Raw genomic sequence first — 24,969 nt, forward strand, 5'->3', positions numbered from 1 at the left:
GTCCACTCCAAGAAAATGAGATTTAGTTATATTCTCTTTTTTTAAAAAAATCATATTTATAATTTAGGATGACGTTTTATACCTCTGTTTATCCTTCTGTTAATGCAGGAGATGGAATCTTATTTCAGTACTAAAATAACACAGGAAAGGATAAGCCTTTATAATATAAACATGCACGTTTTGCTTTATATTCTGGCTCGTGACATTTGTGGGGAAATTGATGTTGTCAAGAAGCCCCTTTAATGAGTAAGATTCTCTCCCGTCTTCTCGTATCTCACCCCACCCTTTGTGTTCACTTGTGTGTCTTGGGCATCCTTACTCATAAAGTATAAATGTAATTAATGGGGCTGTGCTCTGAGAAGAGGAAATGTTGCAATTCTCCAGGCACTGGGGATGATTGTCAGTAGCAGAGATCCCCCAGGGAAATGGGGTGTGTTAGCAGCTGCTTTGGTGGGGATCACAGCTTACATGTCACTAAGATCCTAACATCCCTCAAATCCAGACTCCCATGTCTTTCTTGTCCTTTTCCAGAACTGGAATATACTAGCAGTATTCTGAATATTTAAAGTCAAATTAAAAAAACATAATTTTCCTTAATTTTTAATTTTAAAAATTAATTTAAAAAATAAAAATTTAACTTAAAAGTTTGTTTGGATACAGTATTACTAGCGGCAAGTTCATGGATGGGAGGGTGTCTTTCAGTGTAATGTATAGATAAAAACAAATCCAAACTTCCATGGCTACGTTTACTGGCAAATCAGATCAATAAAAACAAATCCAGACTTCCTTGGCTATGTTTATCTGGCAAATCAGACCAAAGCGATCTTGGAAAAATAAAATTATTTGGTTTTTGGTATCAGCAATAAGGTATGTGTGCTCTCCTATAAGGAATGGGACCAGAATGGTTTTGATCGACTCCAAGTGGAGTGTGGAAAAATTAACTTTGATTCAAAATTGTAGTACAGATGAGTCTAGCAGGCCATGGCAAGGAAAAACTGCTCTTATAAAATATCTTCTAGAGGAGGGCTACATAGAATCTCTAGGAACTAACATTGCTTTATTTATACAATTGGCTTCTGAGTTATATCCTTGTGATGACATGTTTTAAATTAGCGAGAGCTGAATGGATGATTTTATTAGAAAATGTACAATGATTATTAAGCCATTTCATGACCAGATGTCTAAAACCTATCCCCTGATGTTCTCAGAATTTGCCCTTTTGAAAGAGAACTTTTTGGAGGGAGGAAGAGACATGTAAGAAATTAAATCTGATCAAAACCAATTGAATTATGAAAAGTAATTTTATTCTTTTTCAAGAGCTAAAAAAGCAACAAATTGCGATTCCTTTGTCTAATAAATAGCTGCCTTTAAAGCAATGTCACAGGGCCCAGTTTAATTACGTACAATTAATTTTACGTGAGCTCATTTTGACATGCAGTTAGCAGCCTCCCCAGCTGGACCCTCACTTGTGATTTTTTTTTTCTTTTGGGTCACCCATGAGGACTAAATTGCCTGCATTTATTATAAGGGAGTGGGAAGTAGAGAGGAAAGGGCCAAAGGGCTGCTTTTTATATTTTTAATGGCTACACTGGACAGGAGAATGTTAATTAAAGTATCTTCTATGAAGAATTCGTCTTTAAATATAAAGATGCATCATCAGTGGGTGGCCCTAGGGATTTTATTACCCAGGCCCTAATTCCCATTGCGTGATCGTTGCTTATGAGGTTAGTTGTGTACCCAGCCAAGGGAAAGAGAAACAGTCTTTAACATCCATCCATCCATCAGTACTGGGGGAAAACCAGCAATGGTAGCCAATGTTTATTTAGACTTTCTTGTCTGCAAAAGAGAGGGAAGGTGGAAGTGAGAGAAGAGAATCGGTCAAGTTAACAAGCATTGATTAAGTATTTACCATGTGCCAGGAGCTGTGCAAAGAGCTGGGGATGCAAAGGGGAAAGATGTCCCTGCCCTCAAGGAGTCCACAGTCTAGTGGAGGCAAAGTGCAAAAAATAAAGAAAGAAAGAAAGACAGGATAGATTAGGAACAATCACAGAGGAAATTAGAATTAGGGAGATTGGGAGGGACTTTTTGGAGAAGGTGGGATTTAGCTGGAAATTAAAGGAAGCTGAGTTGCAGTTGGACATGTCCATGATCAATCCCCTGCCACTGTCTTATAACTAACAACTTCTCAGTGCCTCCAGGCACTTCTCTAAGATAAAAAATTGCTGATCATTGGTGGAGGGTATTTCCCCACTGGGAATACCTTCTACATCTGAGCCAAAAAATGAAAAATGGCTTGTCACAAGATAGGAATATTTCCACACTAGATCTCATTTGGTCCCCTGGGGGGTTGCGCTCCTCAGAGTTGGATTCAGTGGTTTCAAAGGTCCTTGAGGCTCACTCTGTGATCCTCACAACAATAGGGGATTTTGTCATCTCCATTTTATACTGGGACAAGAGAAGCCCAGAGTTTCTAAGTGTGAGAACCATGAACCAAATCTGAGACTCTTGCCATTGTACCATACTGCCTCTAAAGCCAGGAGTTCTTCCCCTTTTGTGTGTCTTGGTCTCTTAGGCAGTCTGGTTAAGCCTGAGGATATCTTCTCAGCTTTAAATAAAATACATTGGGGCAACTAGGTGGTGCAGTGGATAGAGCACCAGCCTTGAAATGTGGCCTCAAACACTTAACACTTCCTAGCTGGGTGACCCGGGGCAAGTCACTTAACCCCAGCGTCAGGGGAAAAAACAAATTAATAAATAAATAAACATATAAATAAATAGATAGATAAATAGATAGATAAATAAAATACATCAAATTACAAAGGAAACCAATTATATTAAAATGCAGTTATCACAATATTTTTCTTTTTTCTTTTTTATTCTTTTTATTTTTAAAACATATGCATAGATAATTTTCAACATTTACCCTTGCAAAACCTTGTGTTCCAAATTGTTTTCCCTCCCTTCCCCCCACTCCCTGCCTGAGACAGCAAATAACTCAATATGTTCACATGTGCATATATATATATATATATATGTATATATATATATATATTTCCATAATTATCATGCTGCACAAGAAAAATCAGATCAAGAAGGAAAAAAATGAGAAAGAAAACAAAATGCAAGTAAACAACAATAAAAAAGTGAAAATACTATGTTATCACAATATTAAAAAAAAAAAAAACAAATTCATGGCCCCCAGGCTCTAAACTAAAAACTCCCAAAGAACAAATGCTTACAAATTACTTTAATGACATAAAAATGTACTTTGGGTGGTTCGGGAAGGGATGGTAGGAGTCTCTAAATGGCTACCCCTTGGATCAATCAAGACAGCAAATAACACTCATTTATTAAGCACCAGAGACCGTCCTGGTCATTGGAAACACAAGTACAGAAGCAAAATCACCCCTGCCTTCAAGCAGCTTATGGTCTAAAAGGGAAACAACACACACATACAGAATTATAGAGAAACACAAAAGCAATCTCAGAGACCAACACATCGTACATTATAGATAAAGGAACTGAGGTCCAGAGAGACCCATGATGTCCCTACTGCCTCTTGGGTGGTATCAGAGTCAGGGTTTCCCAAGGCTGACACCCTTTCCACTTGCGGACCATGCTGTCTCATAGTGCCGCTGCTCCTAAACACCTTCCCCTTCCCTTTCTGCTTCTCCCTTCCTTTTTCCATCTTCCTTTTTTTAAAACTTCTAATGAGATCTTTATAGTTTTACAAAATGTCTGGTGCTTGAGTTCTTACTTTATTCTCCTAAGTTAAGAGAAACAGAATTTATCTGACTCAAGAGAGAAACACAATACCAGAAAAGAAGCATCACTCAAGGCAGAGAATTACCCAGCATGCTCTCTAATTCTCTTCTCCGCCCCCCCCCTCCTGCATTAGCATCTTTCCATTCCAAATGTAATCATGTGTGAGTGTTTGTTAGTGGTGGAAATGGACCCAGGCATAAAACAGCCCAGTGGTCATGGCCCTCCAGAGAACCGTAGGGAAGGCGTGTAGGCTGAGGCTGCAGAGATGAAAAGCTTCTGTCCTTTCCCAACTTTCATAATTATCCTAAAAAGTGGCTTCTGTGGTGATGTTTGAGCCAGAGCTGGCAAGCGTTGAGAACCACAACCAGCTTGTTTTTCGAACAGTGAGAGGATTTAATGGCCACTTAGTGCTAGCTGGATTCCCAGCATCGCTCAGCCTGTGCATGTGTCCAGTATCTGAACTTTGAGACTTACTCCAAAAAAGAAAAAGAAAAAAGGATGTGGGGCTCTATCAGACCGGAGATATGGAGCTGGGAGGAACCTCAGAGGTCATCTTGGCAATCTTGTACAGTTGGGGAAATGGAGGTCTGGGGAGGCAGATCAGGGAGGAGGCATTTAAAGCAGAGTTTGAACCCAAGATTTCTGACTCAAGCCGGTGACAGTAGTCTCACCCAGTCTCACAGAGAGAAAGGGATGTTTTATTCTATCACCTTCATGACCTTCATCTCTTTGCTTCTGGGCATTTGTCCAAGCAGATTAAGGACAGGGTCAATTTTCCAATCTGAACCACAGGACAAAGGCTGGGAAAGGACATAATCTCCCTTGTCCAGGTCCCAAAGGGTCCTTTCCAGGTCAGGATTTGAAGGCTGTCTCTGAGTGGTGGAAAGAAAGAAAGTGGATTTAAAGTCAGATCTGGCTTGTGTGAAATTAAGTCCAGCCCATGCAAAGGCACATAAGTGCCAGATGGATGTAAGGAACAGAGAAATCACTTTGACTGAACTCCAGGCTGATTGTTAGCGTAATAATAAAATAGCTCATTTTTATAGCACTTTGGGGTTTGCAAAGCACTTTACAAATTTTACCTTGTTTTATCTGCACAACAACCCTGGGAGTGGATGCTGTTATCCCCATTTTATAGACAAGAAAGCTGAAGGAGACAAAGGTTAATTTACCAAGGATGACACAGCTATAGTTTTAGTCAAATTTGAACTCAGGGCTCCAGTGCTCTATTCATTGTACCACTAAGCTATCTAGGAATACTTCTGGGAGGACTGGACTGTGAAGAAAAGGAGAGAGGAGAGTGGGGAACAAATATTCCTTGGACACTGGGGGGAACCCAAATTAAGAAGCTATTCTAGTAGTCCCTGTAAGCAATTAATCAACATGCATTTATTAAGTAACTGCTGTATACCAGGCACTATGAGAATGGCAAGGAGAATATGGATATGAAGACAATTAGAAATTCAATTTATACAACTTGGGATAAGATTGAATCAGATGTGGAGGCAGGGGATAGAGAAAGCCAAAGCCATTTAAAGCCCAGTTGACTGGGCAAATGATGATGCCCTTCACAGAAGTCAGGGGAAGAGTCCAGTTTTGTGGGAGCAGGTGATAAAGGCAGCTTTGCCCGTGTTGAACTTGAAGTGCTGATGGGATACGCAGCCACGGATACCCACAAGGCAATTGAAAATGAGAAACTAATGATCCAGGAAGGAGATAGAGAGATGGGAGTCTTCTGTCGAGATATGATTTGGGGAACCAATTCATGAAATCCCTAAAGGAGAAAGTCAGAGAAGAAAAAAAGGAAGCCAAGATAAAATAGGCCCATTTGGACACTGACAGAGAGACATCCATTTAGGGAATACCGGTAGCCAAGGAAACACAGGGCTGCATTGTTCTTTTTTTTCTCATGATATCCTTGCCCCCCCTCACCATCTCTCACCTGGGGGCTTCCTGAACATGCTCCCTCTGCAACTCAACTCTGTCTCAGCTTCTCATGACTCACTCCACAAAGCTCTCTGCTCCTTTGGATGCTGATGTGAGAGAGTCAGGAAAATCTGAGTTCAAATGCACCCTATATCATCTTGATTTGATTGCCTAATCTCTCTCTGCCTTAGTTTCCTCATCTGCAAAATGGGAATAATCTAAAAAACTGAAATAATATTTGTAAAGTACTTAGCCCAGTGCCTGACATATAGTAGGCGCTATATAAATGTTAGCTATTTATTTAACTGTATAATGGGGACAATAATAGTGCTTACTCCCAAGGCTGTCAAGGGGATCAAGTGAGATATTTGTAAAGCAGTTAACACAGTGCCTGGCATATAGTAGGCATTATATAAATGTCAGCTATTTATTTATTCAACTATATGATGGGGATAATAACAGGGCCTACTTCCCAAGATTGTCAAGGGGATCAAATGAGATATTGGTAAAGCATTTAGCATAGTGCCTGGCACATAGTAGGCACTATCTAAATGTTAGCTATTTATTTAACTGTATGATGAAGATAATAACAGTGCCCACCTCCCAAGGCTGTCAAGGGGATCAAATGAGATAATATTTTGGTAAGTGCTCAGCATAGTGCCTGGCACATAGTAGGCACAGAAAGGCTTTTTTTTTCCCTTCCCTTTTTCCCTTCCCTAATAAATACTTCTTCCATATCTATCTAATACATATACATAGAATAATCCAGCCTATTGTTCATCATCCATCACATTTTATTGTGCCTTTTTTTCTCAATTTCATTTTTACTGACTGTGTCTCATTTCAAAATCCAAAGCCACGTTTCTCTATCCAAACATATGGATCAGCTTGTGTGTGTGTGTGTGTGTGTGTGTGTGTGTGTGTGTATGTCTGTGTGTGTGTGTGTATGTCTGTGTGTGTGTGTGTGTGTGTGTAATGCACATGCAGGTACTTTAAGATAGCCATAATGACAAGCCCATCCTGCACAAATCCGAACATTTCTCATATTCTCTCCAGGCAACAAGTTTTAAGGAAAAATTGCATGTGTTTACAGCTGTCCTTGAATAGTGGTAATTCATATTTTATGCTCCATCCCCTCTGAAATCCTCATGAAATAGAAAAAAGGAGATATGGCATAAAAATATGGGTGATTATTCATTATATATACTGCTTATGAATAATGCATCAAAGATCCATTAAAATAAATGGAAAATAATGTATTTTAACGGCCTGTCCCAGAAAGAGTTGGGAATATTGAGTCAAGAATAGCATAGTTGGCCATATAGCTTTGGAGCGGTCTCAGGCAGATAATGTAAAATGCATTTATGAAAAAGCTAAACACGTGGAAACTTCTGCCTGTGGTGGATTGACAATAAAGACTGCACAAATCCTTCTAAGAAGAAGCAAATAATTGCGACCTGTCTTTGTTATGATTTGTTATTCTTGGTCCTCCATTAAAGTATGACTGAGACACCCCCTTTTGGGCACAGAGGTGAGCCTGGATTCTCTAAAGCAATGCCAGCAGGACCCAAGGTCCTGACAAGCTGGAAAGGCCTTTAGTGGAGGAAGGCCACTTGGGAGCTGTATTTATACCTGCTGTACAAGGACGGGGCTAGCCAAAGCAAGAAAGCTTCATGCTTAGGAGATTGGCCATTGGTGGGTAAATTCTATTTGGGCCATTGCAATTTGGGAAATGACGTCCTAGGGTAGTGTCAGGGCTCTGACGGGGGCCCAAGGCAAAATCAACAAAGTAGAAAGACTAGTGTGTTCTGAGTCTGAGAAAGGTGAGATCTGAATTCTTGTGTCCTCCTGTGTGATTTGGGCAAGTCAGCTGAATCTTAGGCTTTATGTTTGTTTGTTTGTTTGTTTGTTTGTTTTTACTCTTTTGTAAAATGAAGCCACTGGATGAGATCCATCCAATTAGAGTGAGGAAGAGATCTTGTCCAACCACCTTATTTTACAGTGAGAAAACTGAAAGATGAAATGACTGCCTGAGGTCATACGAGTAAGAAACAGGATTTGAGCCCTAACCCAAGTCTCCATTTCCCCCATTCTCTCCCCAACTTCGCGGTCTTCTTATAGATTCCTTCTGGCTTTGTTCAGAATGAAATAGTACATGAGGGTCACCAGGTCTTAGAAATCCAAACTGGGGAACTCTAAGCAGAACTCATTCCAAGAACTCAGATTAAGTACTAGGGAGTCCATTGCCTAATGCTCAGCTTACTTATGGTCAGATACCAAATGGAGAAGGAGAAGGAGAAGGCAAAGGAAAAGGAGGAGAGGAAGAGGAAGGAGAGAGAGAGGAAGAAGAAGAGGATAGCTAGGGCATATATGGCTTTAAAGTTTACAAAGTACATTTACAGGGTGGTAGCAAAGTGTAAAAGTTCACTAAGACGTTGGGGACACCCTGCTTTCCTTATTTGATCATCATAACCACACCGTCTCATAGATGCTGTCGTTATCTCCACTTTTCACCTGACAAAACTGCAGTTGAGAGGGGGCTGGATTGCTATCTGCTAATCCATCATACCTTCATTAAAAATGCTCTGAAAGAAAAGCAAATACCAAGACACGCCATGTTTATTTTCTCAATATTGATCTTGCTTCCAAATGTCCGTGCCTACAAACAGCGGCTTGAGGATGGTCCTGTTGTTCAGGAATGTCCTTAAAGAGAAAGTCAAGACAGGTGGCTGTGTGTAGGTGTCTAGGTCACATTTGCTTGTGGCTTGGAAATTTGTTCCACGGCTCTCTCTGCTTTGAAAAAACAAATAGGATAGTATTTCCTGGGGTGGGGAATAAATGAGTGCTAGATTAGAAATCAGAGCTCCGGGATATGAATCCTCACTCTGTTAATAACTGGGTAACTTCTATTCTTTAAGCCTCAGTTTCTTTATCTGTAAAATGAACCAGTTGGACTAGATCAGTCCGAAAGTCCCTTCCAGTTCTAAATCTATGATCTGTGACCTCCCAAGGCCTAAGTTTTCTCATCTTTTTAAAGAGGGGATTGAACAAAATGACCCCTCCTTTTTCAACTCTTGATCTAGAATCTTATACTTACTTTTCTTAAGGGGAGAGAGCAAGCTAAAGGAGATTTTTGTATGAAGGGGGATTCACCATTCTTCAATTTATCCTATTGGTATCTTCTTAGGAATTAAGAACTCCCTTCCTTTAAAAAAACAAAAACTTTATGCATCATCTTAGGCTCTGAGACTTTCTCATGACATCCTTGGGAATAATGGCACCTGTAAAGGGGTAGCAGACAGATAGTGTTGGAACTAGACTGACTGAGCTCCCTATTCTAAGTGCTAGATTTAAAATCTATCAACATCACAGGATTAACTAAGACATTATTCTCTGTGTGAGTGTCTCTGTTTCTCTATCTCTGTGTTTGTTTCTCTCCTCTCTGTCTCTCCTATATCTCTGTGTCTCTCTCCCCCTCCTCTACCTCTTAATTTTTCCCTTCTTCTTTTTCTTCCCTCCATGGCTTCCTCTCATCCTAATTCTTTCATTCTCCTCCACTTCTTTTTATGATTAGGACTCTGCTATTAAAACACAGAAAGGTACTTCTAGTTCCTCTGAATTCTCCAAGAGGTACAATGATCATTTCTCATTTCATGCTTATTGAGCCTTCTCCATGGAGACTCTCTCCTGTTTTCAGATCTCTGGCCTTCCCTAGCAATAACTGTGAGACATCATCTTTTCCTGTTAATTGCTGTGTAGTGCATAGATGACAAATGGTCCCTTAGGTAACCAGAACGCTGACCTTTGGGAAGGGTCCCCAGCCAGCAAGTCCTACTTTAAAATGGCACACATCACATTAGAGCAAACAATAATTGACTAACCTAAGTTAGGTTCAGAGGGGTCCTGGGGCCAGAATTGATTGTTAAATTTTCAGCGTGAGCATTTATACTTCAAAAGTTGGCAAAGACTACAAATCAAGGCTTGATTTATCGTTGTGTTGATTGTCTAGACTTAATAAACTGTTGAACAAAATGCTAATAATGAAGATTAATCTTAAAGGGTATTTATTGTCCCTTCAGAGAACAGGTTGTTAAATATTTATTACTGGGTTAAATTCCTTGAAACGCTCCCCGATTAAGTGGATTCTCTATTTAAAGTATGTTTCCATTGCCTCCTTTGTAGTAGAGAGGTGACCTTGGACTCTTAAAGGCTTTGCCAGTGGAACATAAGTCCCGATGGGTCCCACTGAGCTGGAAAGACTTGGAATATGAACCTGACAATGGACTGGGTGCCCATCGCTTAGGGGTGACCAGTGGAGGGAAGTCCTGAGGGATTCAGCACCAAAAGATCCAGTGTTTTTCCAACTGCAGCAGTGCAGGAAGCCATCTGCAAAAGTCTAGAACCAGTGGGGTCGCAATAGGAGAGAGTCTTTATGCCCATATCCAAATCCTAAATTCTTCAAACATCAGCTTCCCTCTGGTGGTTACTGCTCTCCTCCCACCAGATTAGTTTGTGTTTATTTCCCATTTCTATTTCTATTTTCTTTCCTATGTTCATACCATTCCCCTTCCCTAAAAAATAAAAATGTAAATGTGATGAGACTGAAAGTCTTTTTTATTTTTTGTCTGTGAACAAATTGAATGATGAGTAACATGGCTCTTAATACATAGGAACCATTCAATAAATCCTTATTGAATAAATGAGCTGAAAGTATCTCTTTATTTTTGCCTAAAATGACCTTCAAAGTTCCAAACGACTCAGAATTACTACTGAATTCATTTTTTTAATTTTATATTTATGTCTTTGAGGGTTTTTTTAGCTAGTCGTTTCCTGATCCCAGCTTTCAAATCCCTCCATATAACAAAGAAAGGCTCTTAAGCAAAACTGAACAAGAAAGTTCTAGCAGAGTATGCAACATCCCGCTGCCACAGTCCTCTGCCTCTCAGAAAGAAAGTATTCTGGGCAGAACCCTTCCTGGGTGAGACAAGGGATTGTCTCATCCATCACCCTGCTCCAAACAGGACAAAAGTTCCAGCAAGAGGACTCAGCTGTCCCCAGACTTCAAGTAGCTGCTGGGAAAGCCGAGAGGGGGAATCATGTGCAGGCTCCTTCATCTTAATCCGTGCTCAGAACTCAGTGAAAAGCAAATGAATCCCTCTTGAAACCTGAGCCCATTGTAAGGTAGTTTTACTGCAATCCCTTCTGAACCATTCGCTGTCATGTCATATCATTTCCTTTTCCAAGGAGTCACATTCTTGGTGATTAGTTCTGTAAGGAGTTATGGGTCTCACCCTAGAAAAAAAGTCTATCCAGCTTCCCACGGTGATAAAGCCGTACTAAGGCGATTTCCTGAATTTTTACCCAAGGGGGCTTTCTTATTTTATTTCCTCCAACTGCTAAATCCTGCCCACTTCCCTTTGGACTCCCCTCTCTTAGAAGTATTAGACTGGATAATCGCTTCTGGTTTGGTCTGCAAGGCTAAATCTTCATTCCCCCAGGAGGGATCTCTTGGGATTGGATTGTAGAACTTATTATCAGAATTAACAGTGGTTCAAGATGAAAACCTATAGGCTTTAAATAAGCTTAGCTATGGTGATGTGGGAAGAGCACTGAGGCTAGTATCAAAGGGCCTGAGTTCAAATCACACCTGTGATATGCACTGCTCTTGTAACCACAGGCAAGTCCCTTAACCCTACTGGGTCCTCATTTTCCTCATTTTCAAATGCAAAAAAGTTGGACTAGATGGTTTCTGAAGTATCTTCCAGATATGGACTTCAGACTTTGTTTCTATTATATATAGAACAGTTCTTCTTTATGTGTTCTGTCTCTGTCTCTCTGTCTTTATCTCTCTATACCTTCCCTCCCTCTCTCTCTCTCTCTCTCTCTTTTCTCTCTCTCTCTTTTTCTTTCTCTCTCTCCTTTCTCTCTCTTTTCTCCCTCTGTTTCTGCTTGACTCTTCTCTCTGTGTCCCTCTGTCTCTGCTTATGTCTTCTCTTTCTCTCCTTTCTCTCTCTGTTCTATCATTTTTCTGTCTCTTTTCTCTTTGTCTCACTCTCTTTCCCTCCCTCCCCTCTCTTTCTCCCTCTCCTTTTTTGTGTGTATGTATATGTCTATACACAGACAGACAGACAGAGGGAGTAAGACAGAAACAGAAAGAGAGAAAGAAGAAAGAGACAGAATGGGAAAGAAGACAAAAAGACATACAGAGAAAGACAGTGACAGAGACAGAGAGGCAGAAATAGAGATAGAAAGAGAGAAAGGAGAGATGGATGGATGCATCAAACTATAAACCAGTCTCATACAAGAGAGAAGACATGGTACCTGAAGACCACTGTTCTCAGAGGTTCCAGGGAAGCTTCCATCCTCTCCTAGACAATGCCTGGAACATAGGAAGCACATGCTTGGAGATTGATGGATGGCCATTGTTGCTTAGCCCCGGGCTCTCTGGGAGTCCAGATGTGCTGTAGAGTAGAAAGCCCTCAAAACTTCCATTAGTCACAGATTTCAACAATAGATGGCACCAGACTACCGTTGCCGCTCTGTTGTCTGGCAACTTCCTTATTGCTTTGAATCAAAGGAAGTCTCTTTGTTGGGCTTTGTGAGAACTGGCCCTTTAGCATTTAGGCTATTTGGAAATAAATTCCAAATGCACCAAGAGGTTGTTGCTGCATAGAGAAGAGACAGTAATGCTAGGAGAAATCCAATCCCATCATCCTCTGTACCCCGTAACCTGGCTCAGATCAGTCCAATGAGCAATTCTTGGGAAGCTGGGGGAAAGATCATGAGACAGACCTGAGTTCAAGTCCCACCTTGGACTCATATGGTGTGACATTGGGAAAAATCACTAAACTTTTCAGGATTCTGGGCAGCTTTCTAAGACTAAAGTCAACTCTCTGAGTTGATTGGAATTCCCTCATTGAGAAATTCCTGATAGTCATGAAGTCATGACTCTAATGAAGTCATGAATCTAATTCCTCTCCCTTCTTGAAGACTGGGGCTAAGGAAAGGACTATGGAAAGTGCTCTTTTCAACTAATTATCAAACAGCACTGACCACAGGCTTAAACCTGGAAGACACTTTCAAGGACATCTAGTCCAAGACTTTGATAGGGAAACTGAGCCCCCAAAAGTTTGTGATTTGCCCAAAGTTGTTATCAGTGATAAAACTGAGATTTGAACCCAGGGCCTTCTGACTGCAAATCTAGTCTTCTTAAAGAATATCATGCACACTTTAAACCCCACAATAAGATTCTGGTCCTGACTTACCTGCGCATATGGACAGTGCATGCTGCAGATGTATTTTAAGTTATCTCTGGGGACTCAATTATCAAAGACGTGCCATTCCATAGGGGCTGAGCTGCCTACACATTGTGGAGAGCCAGGTTCCTGGAGTCCATCTCGCTCCATAGGGTTCTTGCAATCTTCCAGGTTCTGCAGGCCAAATGTTCAACACCAAGTCTTCCTAGAGTAAGAGTTCTTGACCTTGTGTGTCAAAGCCATTTGGCAGTCAGTTGAGACTTATAGAGACCTTCTCAAAAGAATACTTCAAAATAATTTTATAGCTAGAGGTTAGTGAAAATAGGGAGATGTCCTTGTTTCCAATTTCATGGTCTCCAGAGATCCATCCATGGAACCTTAGAGGGTCCACGAATTCCTGGTTATTTCTGAGATTTGAGAGCTCCAACTGCCTGAGTTTGGAGTCCTCTATACTTGTGGGTACTGGTCCTTTTTTTGTTTCAAAAAGGATACAAACAAACTCCCAATGATCATGGTTGGCAAATATTCTCCAGCAAGCCCCCTTAAAATGTTCCTGTTATGAATCAATTGGAAAAAATTGTCTGTGTTTTTCTCCTGAAGGCTTTCTTCTCCAAGTGAGGTAGCATTTGCTCTGGGGGATTTGGGAGTATCTAACCTGTAGCAGAACTCTAGGGTCTGAGTGAAGGAAACACCTAAAGCAATAATCGTCTTTGTCTTTTTAAAGATTCCAGCAGATCTGAATAAGGCTGGAGGTGGCAATCAATTAGAAAGTGGTCCCTCCTTGGCTGTCTTCAACAATGAGATAATTCAAACCAGTTCCAATCGTTCAGTGATGAAGAGAGTCATCTACGCCCAGAGAGAGGATTGTGGGAACTGAGTGTGGACCACAACATAGCATTCTCACTCTTTCTGATGTTGTTTTGCTTGCATTTTATTTTGCTTCTCTTTTTTCCTTGTGCCTCACGATAATTGTATAAATGTGTGTGAATGTATTGAATTTAGAAAAAATATATTTTTACTATGTTTAACATATATTGGACTACTTGCCATCTAGGGGAAGGTGTCAGAGAAAGAGGAAATTGGAACACAGGGCTTTGCAAGGGCTAATGTTGAAGACTAAAAAAGTTTAACTTAAAAAAAATATATATATATACACATACACATATAGTTATACATACACACACAAACATATAGATAGATAGATAGATAGATATGTGTGTGTGTGTGTGTGTGTGTGTGTGTGTGTGTGTGTGTGTATATATATATATATATATATATGTATATACATATGAAGTGGTCCATTGCCTCCAACTCCAGGCAACATGGTGGAAGATGAAGCTTTTTCCATTCGTTTCACAGAGATGCTTCTGAAACTGATTACCAGAATTTTAAAAATGAAACAGTAATGAAGGCTGCCTTTTGCCTAGCACTTTGAGATTTGTGAAGTCTATGCTACATATGTAGAATGTCCCAAAATCCTTTAGTGCAGTTGGAAACTATTAAAGCTTCTTAACTCCAAACCTAGCCCCTTTTTTACTTTACCAATACAGAGAAAAGTAAGGCTCATGACTTGTCCTTGATCACACCATTAAGTGAGCAGTTACAAGGAATCAAACCCGGGTATCTCCTGGATGCAGTTTAAGACACTCTAAACAACAGTAATTTTACTGTTTGGCAAAGATGGTGGAGGATGGGGGGCACCAAAGAAAGTTTCCAGACGTATGATTTTTCATGGATACTCATTAACCAGTCGTCTGTAATAGCATCTTAGAGAGCTACCTGGCACATTCAGCAAATAACTAAGTGAGTTGTCCAGCATCAAATATTTACTGTGTATCAGCAGTTAAACTTCTTTCTTTCTTTTTTCTTCCTTTTCTTTCTTCTCTTTTCTTTCTCTCTCTTCTTCCTTCTCCCTTTCTCGCTCTCTCTCTCTCTCTCTCTCTCTCTCTCTCTCTCTCTCTCTCTCGCTCTCTCTCTCTCACTCTCTCTCTCTCTCTCGCTCTCTCTCTCTCGCTCTCTCTGTCTCTCTGTCTCTCTCTCCCTCCTTTCCTCCCTCCCTCCCCCCACAAAGGCTTTCAAGTCACTGCCTCTTGGGTACTTTCCTAAAAATCTTTTTCTCAAGGAAATAATGTGAATGCAGTTGAAGAAGAAAACCACAAAGTTATATAACTCACTGTTCCCCCTCCCTCTTTTTTTTCTGGTCCAGGCTACAAAGTGGGATGAATTTGCAAATTTGTTTTGTGAATGACAGTGGCAGTGACAAAGACAGTGATGCAGATGACAGTAAGACAGAAACAAGCCTGGACACCCCTTTGTCACCTATGGTAAGCCCATGGCGATACTTAACTCACATTGTGTCCTCTCACTGAACTCATCTCGTTCATTGGGAGACAAAAGTTGTGACAGAAAAATCAGTTGAAATTTCTCCCTTTTTAAGCCTCTTGGAAGTTCTTGAAGAAAGCAATTGTGGTGCATTGAAAGTACAAATGAGGTTTAAAGTTGTACAGTGACTTTGAAGTAAATGCAAATTGAATGTTCCAATGGAGGAAATGTATGAGGCAGTATTCCCTTCCCATGTAAGCTTTTAATTACAAATTCCAACCATTATTGGTTGGCACCAAAAAGACCATCTGATTAGAAGATAGAGTGCTTCAGTTGGAATCAGGAAGGCCTGAGTTCAAATTCAACCTCTGATATTCACTACATAAACTCAAGCAAGTCATTTAAGCTTGCTGACCCTCAACTTCCGCCTTCATAAAAGGGAGAGGTTGAATTACAAAGTCTGTTCTAGATCTAAATTTATGATTCAAAAGGCACAGAAGGTCAATTAAAGTAATTTTGTTGGGAGAGCAGGAAAACTGGTAAGGCTGGGTAAGGCTTCATGTAGAAAGTATTCCCTGAGCTGAATCTCAAAGAGAAATAAAGAATCCGGGGTGAGAGGGGGTGAGAAAGCAATGCATTGAAGGTCTGGGAAGACACTATTAAAGATGATTTTTCTCTATAGAATATCAGATCTTGAGATCATTACTTCATTTCTGCTGGTTGAATGTCATAGTTTCATTTGATTTACAAAGTGAGGTCCTTCACAAAATGCTGTGCCCCAGATTGCATAAATTTTGGATTAAATTTCAGAAAGAATCTTTGATTTTTTTTGTTTGTTTGTTTTGTCTGGCCACTCGTTAAAAAAAATAGACCCAATTACAAAAAGCTTTGATTTTACAAATTTAAATCTCTCATAATTTATTGCATCATCTCCCTCACATCCTGCTTGTACTGAAATCAGAAAGCTTCTGCTCCTGGCATTGATTGAAAAGACATTTGGAGGGTTGGTTTCAGCACCAAGGATGCCAAAAACAAATAGGGAGATACATGAATGGGAAAGTGAACAATGATTCAAGTCCAAAGCATTCACATATACAAAGTTGTTGTGGAATAGAAGAGTGCTTTTCTGGTTCCCTAATGGGTGTCTATTTCCTGGAACATGGACAAATTAAAGGAGTTCTTGGTCTTTGTTGTCCTTGTCACCCCACAGAGCAAGCAGAGCTCTTCCTACTCTGATAGAGACACAACCGAAGAGGAGTCAGAATCCCTGGATGACATGGATTTCCTCACCAGACAAAGGAAGCTGCAGGCAGAGGCCAAGATGGCGCTTGCTATGGCCAAACCAATGGCCAAGATGCAAGTGGAAGTGGAGAAACAAAACAGGAAAAAATCTCCAGTGGCCGACCTTGTAAGTATCCACACAGACAATTAGAAAGCTGCCAAGTGGCCGATGTCATCTAAGTCCTCCCCTACTCAGAGTTACACAATCCTGGATTTCTCAATGGCATTTTTTAGAAAAGTACCTAATGTTATTAGGAAACAGGTCACTGTGATTCTTTTTTTTCCCCTAGGACTTTGTCTCTTACTATATGAAAACAATATAAGCAAAAGATTTCTCAAAATGGAAATTAACATTAGAAAAGGACCTTAGATCTAGAAAGGACCTTGGAAATAAGAGCATCCGATCTTTCCTCTACCCCATTTTACAGATAGAAATTTGAGGCCAAGAGAAGAAGAAAATTAGTTCAAGGTCCCATAGGGAGTCAGTAATAAAATTTTATTTTCAACGAATCTCCTTCTCTCAAGCCATTGTCCTTTCTACACTACCGAATTTCCCATTTTTCTTGCATGAATTGCTGGATTTTTGAAATTCATATTTTTGCTGATTTTTCCAAAATATGTACATCTTAATTGGCTTCCCTAAGTCATACCAGCCATATGTTCAGAAATTCTGGAACCCCAAAGAATTTTTAAAATTGTCTCTTAAAAATGATTTAATGATAGACCTAAAGCCAAAAGTTAACATTATTAGCAATGCAGGTAATGATAAAGGCTTTCTCTACAAATGCAGAAATAAAGCAAGGATGTTTTTCCCCCATTGTTATGCACCTAAGTTTAGAAGCTAAGGGAAAAAATAAATAAAGAAAAGATAAAAGTATCCTTTTTTGCTGATGCCATGATGTTTTACTTAGGTAAACCCTAGAGAGTCAGCAAACAAACTAATCAAGATAATCAATAGATTCAATAAAGTAGCAGAATAAAAAATAAATCCATTAAAATGTACAATCAAATCAACTTCCTTATTTGCATATTGCATATTTCTATCCCTGGTTGCATAATGTATCAGAAAGCTCTAGCTACTCATTTGGTTAAGCCCTCAGGTACCCTAGATTCTTAGCTATATCCCTTCAGAAGACTCCCAGCTTAATAATTTTTTCCTGAAAGTCAGTCAGGAAGTTTTTGACATAAGAACTGTTTTAAAGTATTTGGGCAAAAACCATATGTATGCCTACTGATCCAGGGCACCCTTATTAGAAAAATATAAACTGAGATGCTTTAAAAGTATATTTCCTAAATTAATAGTAACCAAATAGCAATAAATGTCTTCCTTTTTTATGGAAGAATGGATAGTGCCCTGATCTTGGAAATAGAAAATCTGGATTTGACTTCCACCTCAACAAGTTCCAAGTTGTATGAACTCAAGTCTCAAGTTACCTCATCTAGCAAAATCAAGATTATGATCTTGATCACCCATTTCATAGGATTAATCAGAGGAAAGTTTTTGGTAAACCTTAGAATGTCATATATATATATATATATATATATATTTAAATACACATATATATGTATATATATACATATATATATTTAAATACACATATATATGTATATATATATACATATATGAATCAATAAGATGATGATGATTAATAATGATTGATAGTAATAGTGGTGTGGTGATTGTGGTAATGATGGTGATGATGATGATGATGATGATGGGTGAATTTCTCGGGGCATCTGAGCCTCAAGTTTAATCAAGCAGTTCTATTTCTTTTTTCCCTTTCCTTACCAATCTTTAGCTGCCACACATGCCTCATATAAGTGAATGTTTGATGAAAAGAAGTTTAAAACCTACTGACCTGAGAGATATGACCATTGGGCAGCTACAAGTGATAGTCAATGATCTCCACTCCCAAATAGAGAGTAAGTATAAGATACCTTATTTTGTCCAACTGAATTCAACAAGCATTTATTAAGCACCCGCTATGTGTAGGTTCTGGCAGAAAGATAAACTTTAGATAAACCATAGTCTTGATCTTCCTAGAGCTTATAGTCAGCTAAAGGTATTTGATACTAAATAAGCAATTGTGCCTTGAGTTAATTATGTGACAAAATATTGAATGTTTTAAAATGAAGCATGAAGATAACTTAGATATCTTATTTATAGTTACCCCACTTAGGTATTCATCTAGTTCATATGGAGGAAATAGCAACTTCTGGTTAAGATGAGGGTGTGAAAAACTCAGAGGGACACAGTTCTAGATTGCTTCTACTTACAGGATCTAAAAAGGACATTAAACTGACCAATGACCAAGAAATCCAAAGAGAAATATCATCCAACCCAAAACTACATAAAAATAAAAAAGAAGCTCTGGTTGCTGAAAGATGGATCCTGTCAGAGAAACAAACACAAAATCAGATGAATGGGCCTGTAGCAAAGTTCTGACTGTGAGAAATCATGGGAGAATGGGGGATAGAAGATTATAGCAGCATATCAACCAGGGAAGCTGTGGGAACAGAGAGTGGTATCCTAACCAGGGATAATCAGACACAAATCTCTGACCAGGTATCTAGTATTTGGACACCACTAAGAGAGAAAACACAACAAAAGTGGAAACTAAAAGTAGGAGCCCAAGAAAATAGGGTCAGAGCCAAACAGGACCTAACTACAAAATTCAAGAGTGTAGAAAAAAGTGGAGACCCCCAAAAAGTCCTAAATCAGGCAAGAGTGATGAATAAATCAAAGAATGCCTACTGAACACTATTAAGAAATGTTATGAATCAAGATACAACCAAGATATAAATCCAGAAGAAGAAAATTCCAAAAAACTGATGTTATAATGGAAAATAAAGAGGTATATTTCATTAGAATCCAGTGACTTCAAAGGTCACAGGGAAGATTTTAATTTCCCCCTATTTATAGGGACTAGTGGTTTGTTTGGTTTTTTTTTCTGTTTTGTTGACCTTAACAAAGGAAATAAAAGAGAAGTATATATGAATATACTAGGGAAGAAATGAGGAAGAAATATGGAACACTTACTATTTCTTATAATTGGGGTGTATAAGAAGAATATACACAATGGAAGAAGGGATGAGGTGCAGGAATAACATTAACCCCATTCTTATTTATACCAAACAGAAAAGATGTGGGGAGAGAGAGACAGAGATAGAGAAGGGGGAACAGAGGGAGAATGTTTTGTGTATTATTATATTAAATTTAAAAATAAATAAATTAAGGATAATGAAGAAGTTTAAGAGGAAAGATAAAAGTTGGAGGAACTAAAACCACAGGTAAAACAAACTTCAGTTTGGGTGGACAACTAATAATAGGAGGATTGAAAAGGGACAGGGGCATAAGATAGGAATCTGAGCTCAAGAAATAGATAATGCAGTGGAGAGAGTGCCAGGCTTCATGTCAGGAGAACTTATCTTTCCTGAAATCAAATCTAGCCTCAAACACTTTCTAGCTGTGTGACCCTAGGCAAGTCACTGAACTCTATGTGCCTCAGTTTCTTCATCTGTCAAACTAATTGAGGCAGAAATGGCAAACCTCTCTAGTATCTTTGCCAAGGGAAAAAAACCCAAATCATGAAGAGTCAGGCATAAGTGAAAATGACTGAACAGTAACAATGAATAAAAATAAAAAATTTAAACAGAGAAATGTTTATTATTCATGGTTGGGCCATGACAATACAACAGTGACAATATTACCTAAATTTATTTTTTCAATGCTATGTCAACCTAACTACCAAAGAGTTTTGTTATAGAACTAGAAAAAAAAATAACAAAATTCATCTGGAGGAACAATCAAAAATCTCATGAGAAAAATAGGAGGGGAAATGAGAAGGAAAAGGACTTAGTAGTCTCAAAAGTGGGTTATTATCAAAACTACTTAATACTGGTTAAAAATAGTAAAGTAGATCAGTGGGACAGATCAGAAACAGAAGATATAGAAACATATGAACATGATAGCATAGAGTAGGGAGAAAAAAAAAAAACAGAGTTCCCAACTTCTGGTGGAAGAACTCATTATTCAATAAAAATTATATGGGAAACTGAAAAACAGTGTGGCAGAAATTAGATTCACATCAGCATTTTCATGCCATATCCCACAATCAGCTTCCAAAAGGTACCTGATTTGGATTCATGATAGCTTAGGAGGCAAAATGACACTTAAGACTTCTTGACTAAACAAGGGATTGAGAGAGAAAGTTAAGTATTTAATACAATTATTCCAAAAACTGATTTGGAAGTAGGTCCAAAAAGTCACTGCTTTGTATATATTCTTTTTTTGTACATATTATATATATATATATATATGTTTATATCCCAAAGAGTTAAGAAAAAAAAAAAAAAAAGGAAAATTTCTATCAGTACAAAATACTCATGGTAGCACTTTGTGATGTAGCAACCAGGAAACTAAGGTCCACCCACTGAGGGATGGTTAACCAAGTCTAGCTTATCAATGGAATGGAATGATTTTTTTAATGTGATAATTAAAGGGACAGATTCAGAGGACTCTGGAAAGATTTATATAAACTTGGGGAGAATTAAGTGAGAAAACCAGGAGAAGAGTTCACATCAAGCCTACAGAACTGCCATCAAGGCAATGGTATGAGAGTATTCTTGGGAAGCCCAACTTCAACTTCCTATCTCTTTACACCAGTAAACTATTTGGAACTCAGGAAGAAAATAATTCCTGTAAAATTTATGTAAATAAAACTGCCAGTTCTCTATCTGGAATGATTTTCTTTCCCTAAATTAAAAAAAAAATTAGCCTGCAGTTTTGTTTTTTTCCCATAGAGAATAAATAACTATGAATGTTAGTCACTAAAGAGCTATAAAGTACATTTCACTATTTTACTGTTCATTTCTTTGCTGTTTTTGAGATCTCAAAGTTGTCATCTGGTAGTGTTTGAAAAGTCAGCTTGAGGTTCTAGTTCATAGACTCTCCAACTTGGAAGGGGTCTAGAGGTCAATCTAGTCCAGCCCATGCTGTACCAACTACAACAGGTGGGCATCCAGTCTTTCCTTAAAGACCTCCAAAGAGGGAATATCCATTATTTCTATTAGTAGGAGCTCCTTTTTCTTTGGGAAGTTCAAGTCACAATGGATCTTGAATTAACGTTGATGCTATTTATAATTTTAGAAGCGGGTAGCCAGTCTACAAATATTTATTATGTTCTTGCTTTGGTTCCTCTGTGTCCCCTTGCCACATTGAGAATGTTCAGATGGCCGTTAATCCTACAAGCCTAGTTCTGTCGAGGCAAAACCCTAAGGTTTCCTGGGAGAATTCTCATTATGGAAAGAGAAGAACACGCCATGTAGTCGTCCTTTCCGGTAGCCCCGGCCAAATGAGCACATGTGACTCTTACTCCATAAGAGTTGGAATTATTCCCACAGATGTGGTTTTTATTCCAGATCTTTGCTGTTGTTTTTCTTACTGGCATACCTTCCCCCAAGAGACTAATTAAGTTCTTCTGCTGCACTTCTAGTTTCAGAGGGTACTACTAATTTAGGATTTCTTACTTCTTTATAACATCATTCTTGCCGGGAGGCTGACTCCAGGCATCTTTCCCCAGGGTGATTTTGAGGATTATGAACTGTGGGTCTTGATAGAAGACCACTGGGCATGATGTAGCAGCCTCAGATTATCAGTATGAAAGGTGTATTCTTCTTTTCTCTCTCCCAATAAGAGATCAGATATGATGCAATCTCCCTATTTCTTGTATTAAACTCAGTGTCAATACTTGCACAGATTCCGGGAGCATAGCAGGTAACACTGTTTAAATATCAAGCAAAAACAAATGTGAAAGTTTGCAAAATTATCTCCACCGAAGTGGCTGGAGAAAGCTCACAACTGGAAAAACCAACTGTACAATTACAGCCATTTGTACGAATACAGATAGATAGAGATTGCCGATTGTTCAAGAACCCTAAAACTAGAGTATCCAAAAATGAAAGTCCTGGCTCTCTTGAGGACTCCCTGTAAATAAGAACGTCCTGGATCTCTTGAGGGCTCCCGTAAATAAGAAAGGCCTAATTTTATCCCAGACCAGCTCTCCTCACATAGCGAATCACTATGTTCCTCTCTCACAGCCAGGATGTACCAGTTGCTCCTCAAGAGTCTAAGGCCCCCTGAGGGCTTTTTTTTCTACTGTTATTAGCTCAAGCCTCCACCAGCTGTCTTCCCTTCTTTATTAGGGGGCCAGTGACTAAAACCCAGTTCCATTTAATTACAACATCAGATAGCTATAAGTAAAAGGATATTTACTCCAAAAATATAGCAGGAAGAAACAAATAAATGTTCTCTGAACATATCATACCATACTAAACCACACCAGAGCAAACAACACAAACCAAGAGAGTAAGTATTAAATGCCTACTGTATGCAGAGCAGACCTATTCTGATATATTTCATTTATTAAGTATTTAATAAATAAAGACCAAGCAGCGAGTCTGATTAGGGAGAAAAAAAAAGACAAAAATGAAACTGTTCTTGTCTTCTATGAGCTTATGGTCTACTGAGCAAACTCTGATGAGTTGATGTTCTACATGTGTACAGAGAAGTAAATATAAAAGAAGATAAAAGTAGTTTAAAAAAAGAGAATCATTTAGCTACTGGGGAAATCAGAAGAGGCTTCTTGTTCCTTAAAAAAGCAGAGATGAGAGTAGGCAGTAGTTCCCAGCAGGACTACCATATTTACACAAATGAATTGATTAAAATAATGTAAATGAAGAAACCTATTAGAAACCAAATGTAGTCAAGTCCATTGCAGTGATCCATGTTAGTTCCATATGCCTAATGTTCCATATGCCTTCTTACTTGCTTGCTTTTAAGAAAGGGGTTGGCAAATTATGACTTGGAGGTCAAACCTAGCCCCATTTGTTTTTGTATCTCTAATTGACTCTTTCTTAATTTTTAATTTTTTTTTATTTTCACTGAAACAATTAGGGTTAAGTGACTTGCCCAGGGTCACACAGCTAGGAAGTGTTAAGTGTCTGAGACCAGATTTGAACTTGGGTCCTCCTGACTTCAGGGCCGGTGCTCTATCCACTGTGCCATCTAACTGCCCTTTTTTTTAAGCTTTGTATTTTCAAAACACATGCATAGAAAGTTTTCAACATTCACCCTTACAAAATGTTACATTTCAAATTTTTCCCTCCCTTCGCCCCATCCCTTCCCCTACACAGCAAATAATCCAATATATTTTAAACATGTGTGATTATTCTATACATATTTCCACAATTATCTTGCTGCACAAGAAAAATCAACTCAAAAAAGAGAGAGAAAGAAAACAAAGTGCAAGCAAACGACGACAACAAAAAATGAAAATACTATGTTGCGCTCACACTCAGTCGCCACGGTCCGCTCTCTGGGTACAGATGGCTCTCTCCATCCCAAGACCATTGGAACTGTAGCTGCCTCTTTTTCTACATCCTCCAAGCTAAGAATACATTTTACATTTCATAATTTAACAAATTTTACTTTAAAATGTTTGCTGACTCTTGTTTTAAGACCTACAAGTTTGTAATATCATACGCTCTACCATTCCCCATTGCCATCGCCTAACGGTTGTCCATGGCTTTATCTGTTTGAGGTTATTATTTAAGGGAGTGGAGTTATTGTTAGAAAAATTATTATTATTATTAGAAAAGGTTTATTGTGTCAAATCAAGATACATCAATAAAATTCTGTCTTAAGATTTGATCATCCTGAAAATGACCTGGGATCCTGGCCAGCCACATCATTACAGCCCCCTTGAAATCATGCTGACAGCAAAAGTCAGCGGCTTGGGGGGAGATCAGCCAGACTTCAGGAAGCTCTGGCAGTGATGGATGGTGGCCATCCCTTTCCTCATCCCCCCCACCGTACTATTCTGAAATGAGGGGGGGCACCAAGGGCTCCAGGCTCACGCACCTTTGCACATCTTGATGCTAGTCTCTCTCTGCTCTGGCCCTAGGCTTGAACGAAGAGTTGGTGCAGCTGCTACTCATCCGGGATGAATTGCACACAGAGCAAGACGCCATGCTGGTTGACATAGAAGATCTGACTAGGTGAGTGCTATGCACAGGGATGCCATCTCCAGCATTTGGGTGACGGGCTTGCTGGATCACCACCATCGCCCCCCAGAGGAAGTTAGCTTCTTGAGGGCAGGGACTGTTTGTCTTTGTATCCCCAGAACCCAACATGGCTCTAGCACATAAGAGACAGAGAGAGAAAGGAGGGAGAGAGGGAGGGAGGGGAAAAGAAAGAGACAGACCGACAGAGAGAGAGGAAGGAGAGAGGAAGGGAGGGGAAAAATAGACAGGGAGAAAGAAGGAAGAAAGGGAGGGAAGGAAAAAGAAACAGACAGAGACAGACAGACAGAGAGAAAAAGGAGGAGGAGAAGGAGAGAGGGAAAAAGAGAGAGAGAGA

General features: G+C 39.2%; 1 protein-coding gene across 7 annotated transcripts in view; it reads left to right on the top strand.

Annotated features, from left to right (window-relative positions):
• Window positions 1-24,969, top strand: part of SCHIP1 (schwannomin interacting protein 1) — a 768,598-nt gene that overhangs the window by 736,858 nt on the left and 6,771 nt on the right. For all 7 annotated transcript variants that reach the window (XM_074298086.1, XM_074298087.1, XM_074298088.1 and 4 more), the window contains 4 exons: window positions 15,154-15,271; window positions 16,480-16,677; window positions 18,350-18,473; window positions 24,515-24,608. In XM_074298086.1, coding sequence (XP_074154187.1) covers window positions 15,154-15,271; window positions 16,480-16,677; window positions 18,350-18,473; window positions 24,515-24,608 — 534 coding nt within the window. The remainder of the gene's footprint in view (window positions 1-15,153; window positions 15,272-16,479; window positions 16,678-18,349; window positions 18,474-24,514; window positions 24,609-24,969) is intronic.

The sequence above is a fragment of the Sminthopsis crassicaudata genome, chromosome 3 (assembly GCF_048593235.1).
Source record: "Sminthopsis crassicaudata isolate SCR6 chromosome 3, ASM4859323v1, whole genome shotgun sequence".
Lineage (NCBI taxonomy): Eukaryota > Metazoa > Chordata > Mammalia > Dasyuromorphia > Dasyuridae > Sminthopsis > Sminthopsis crassicaudata.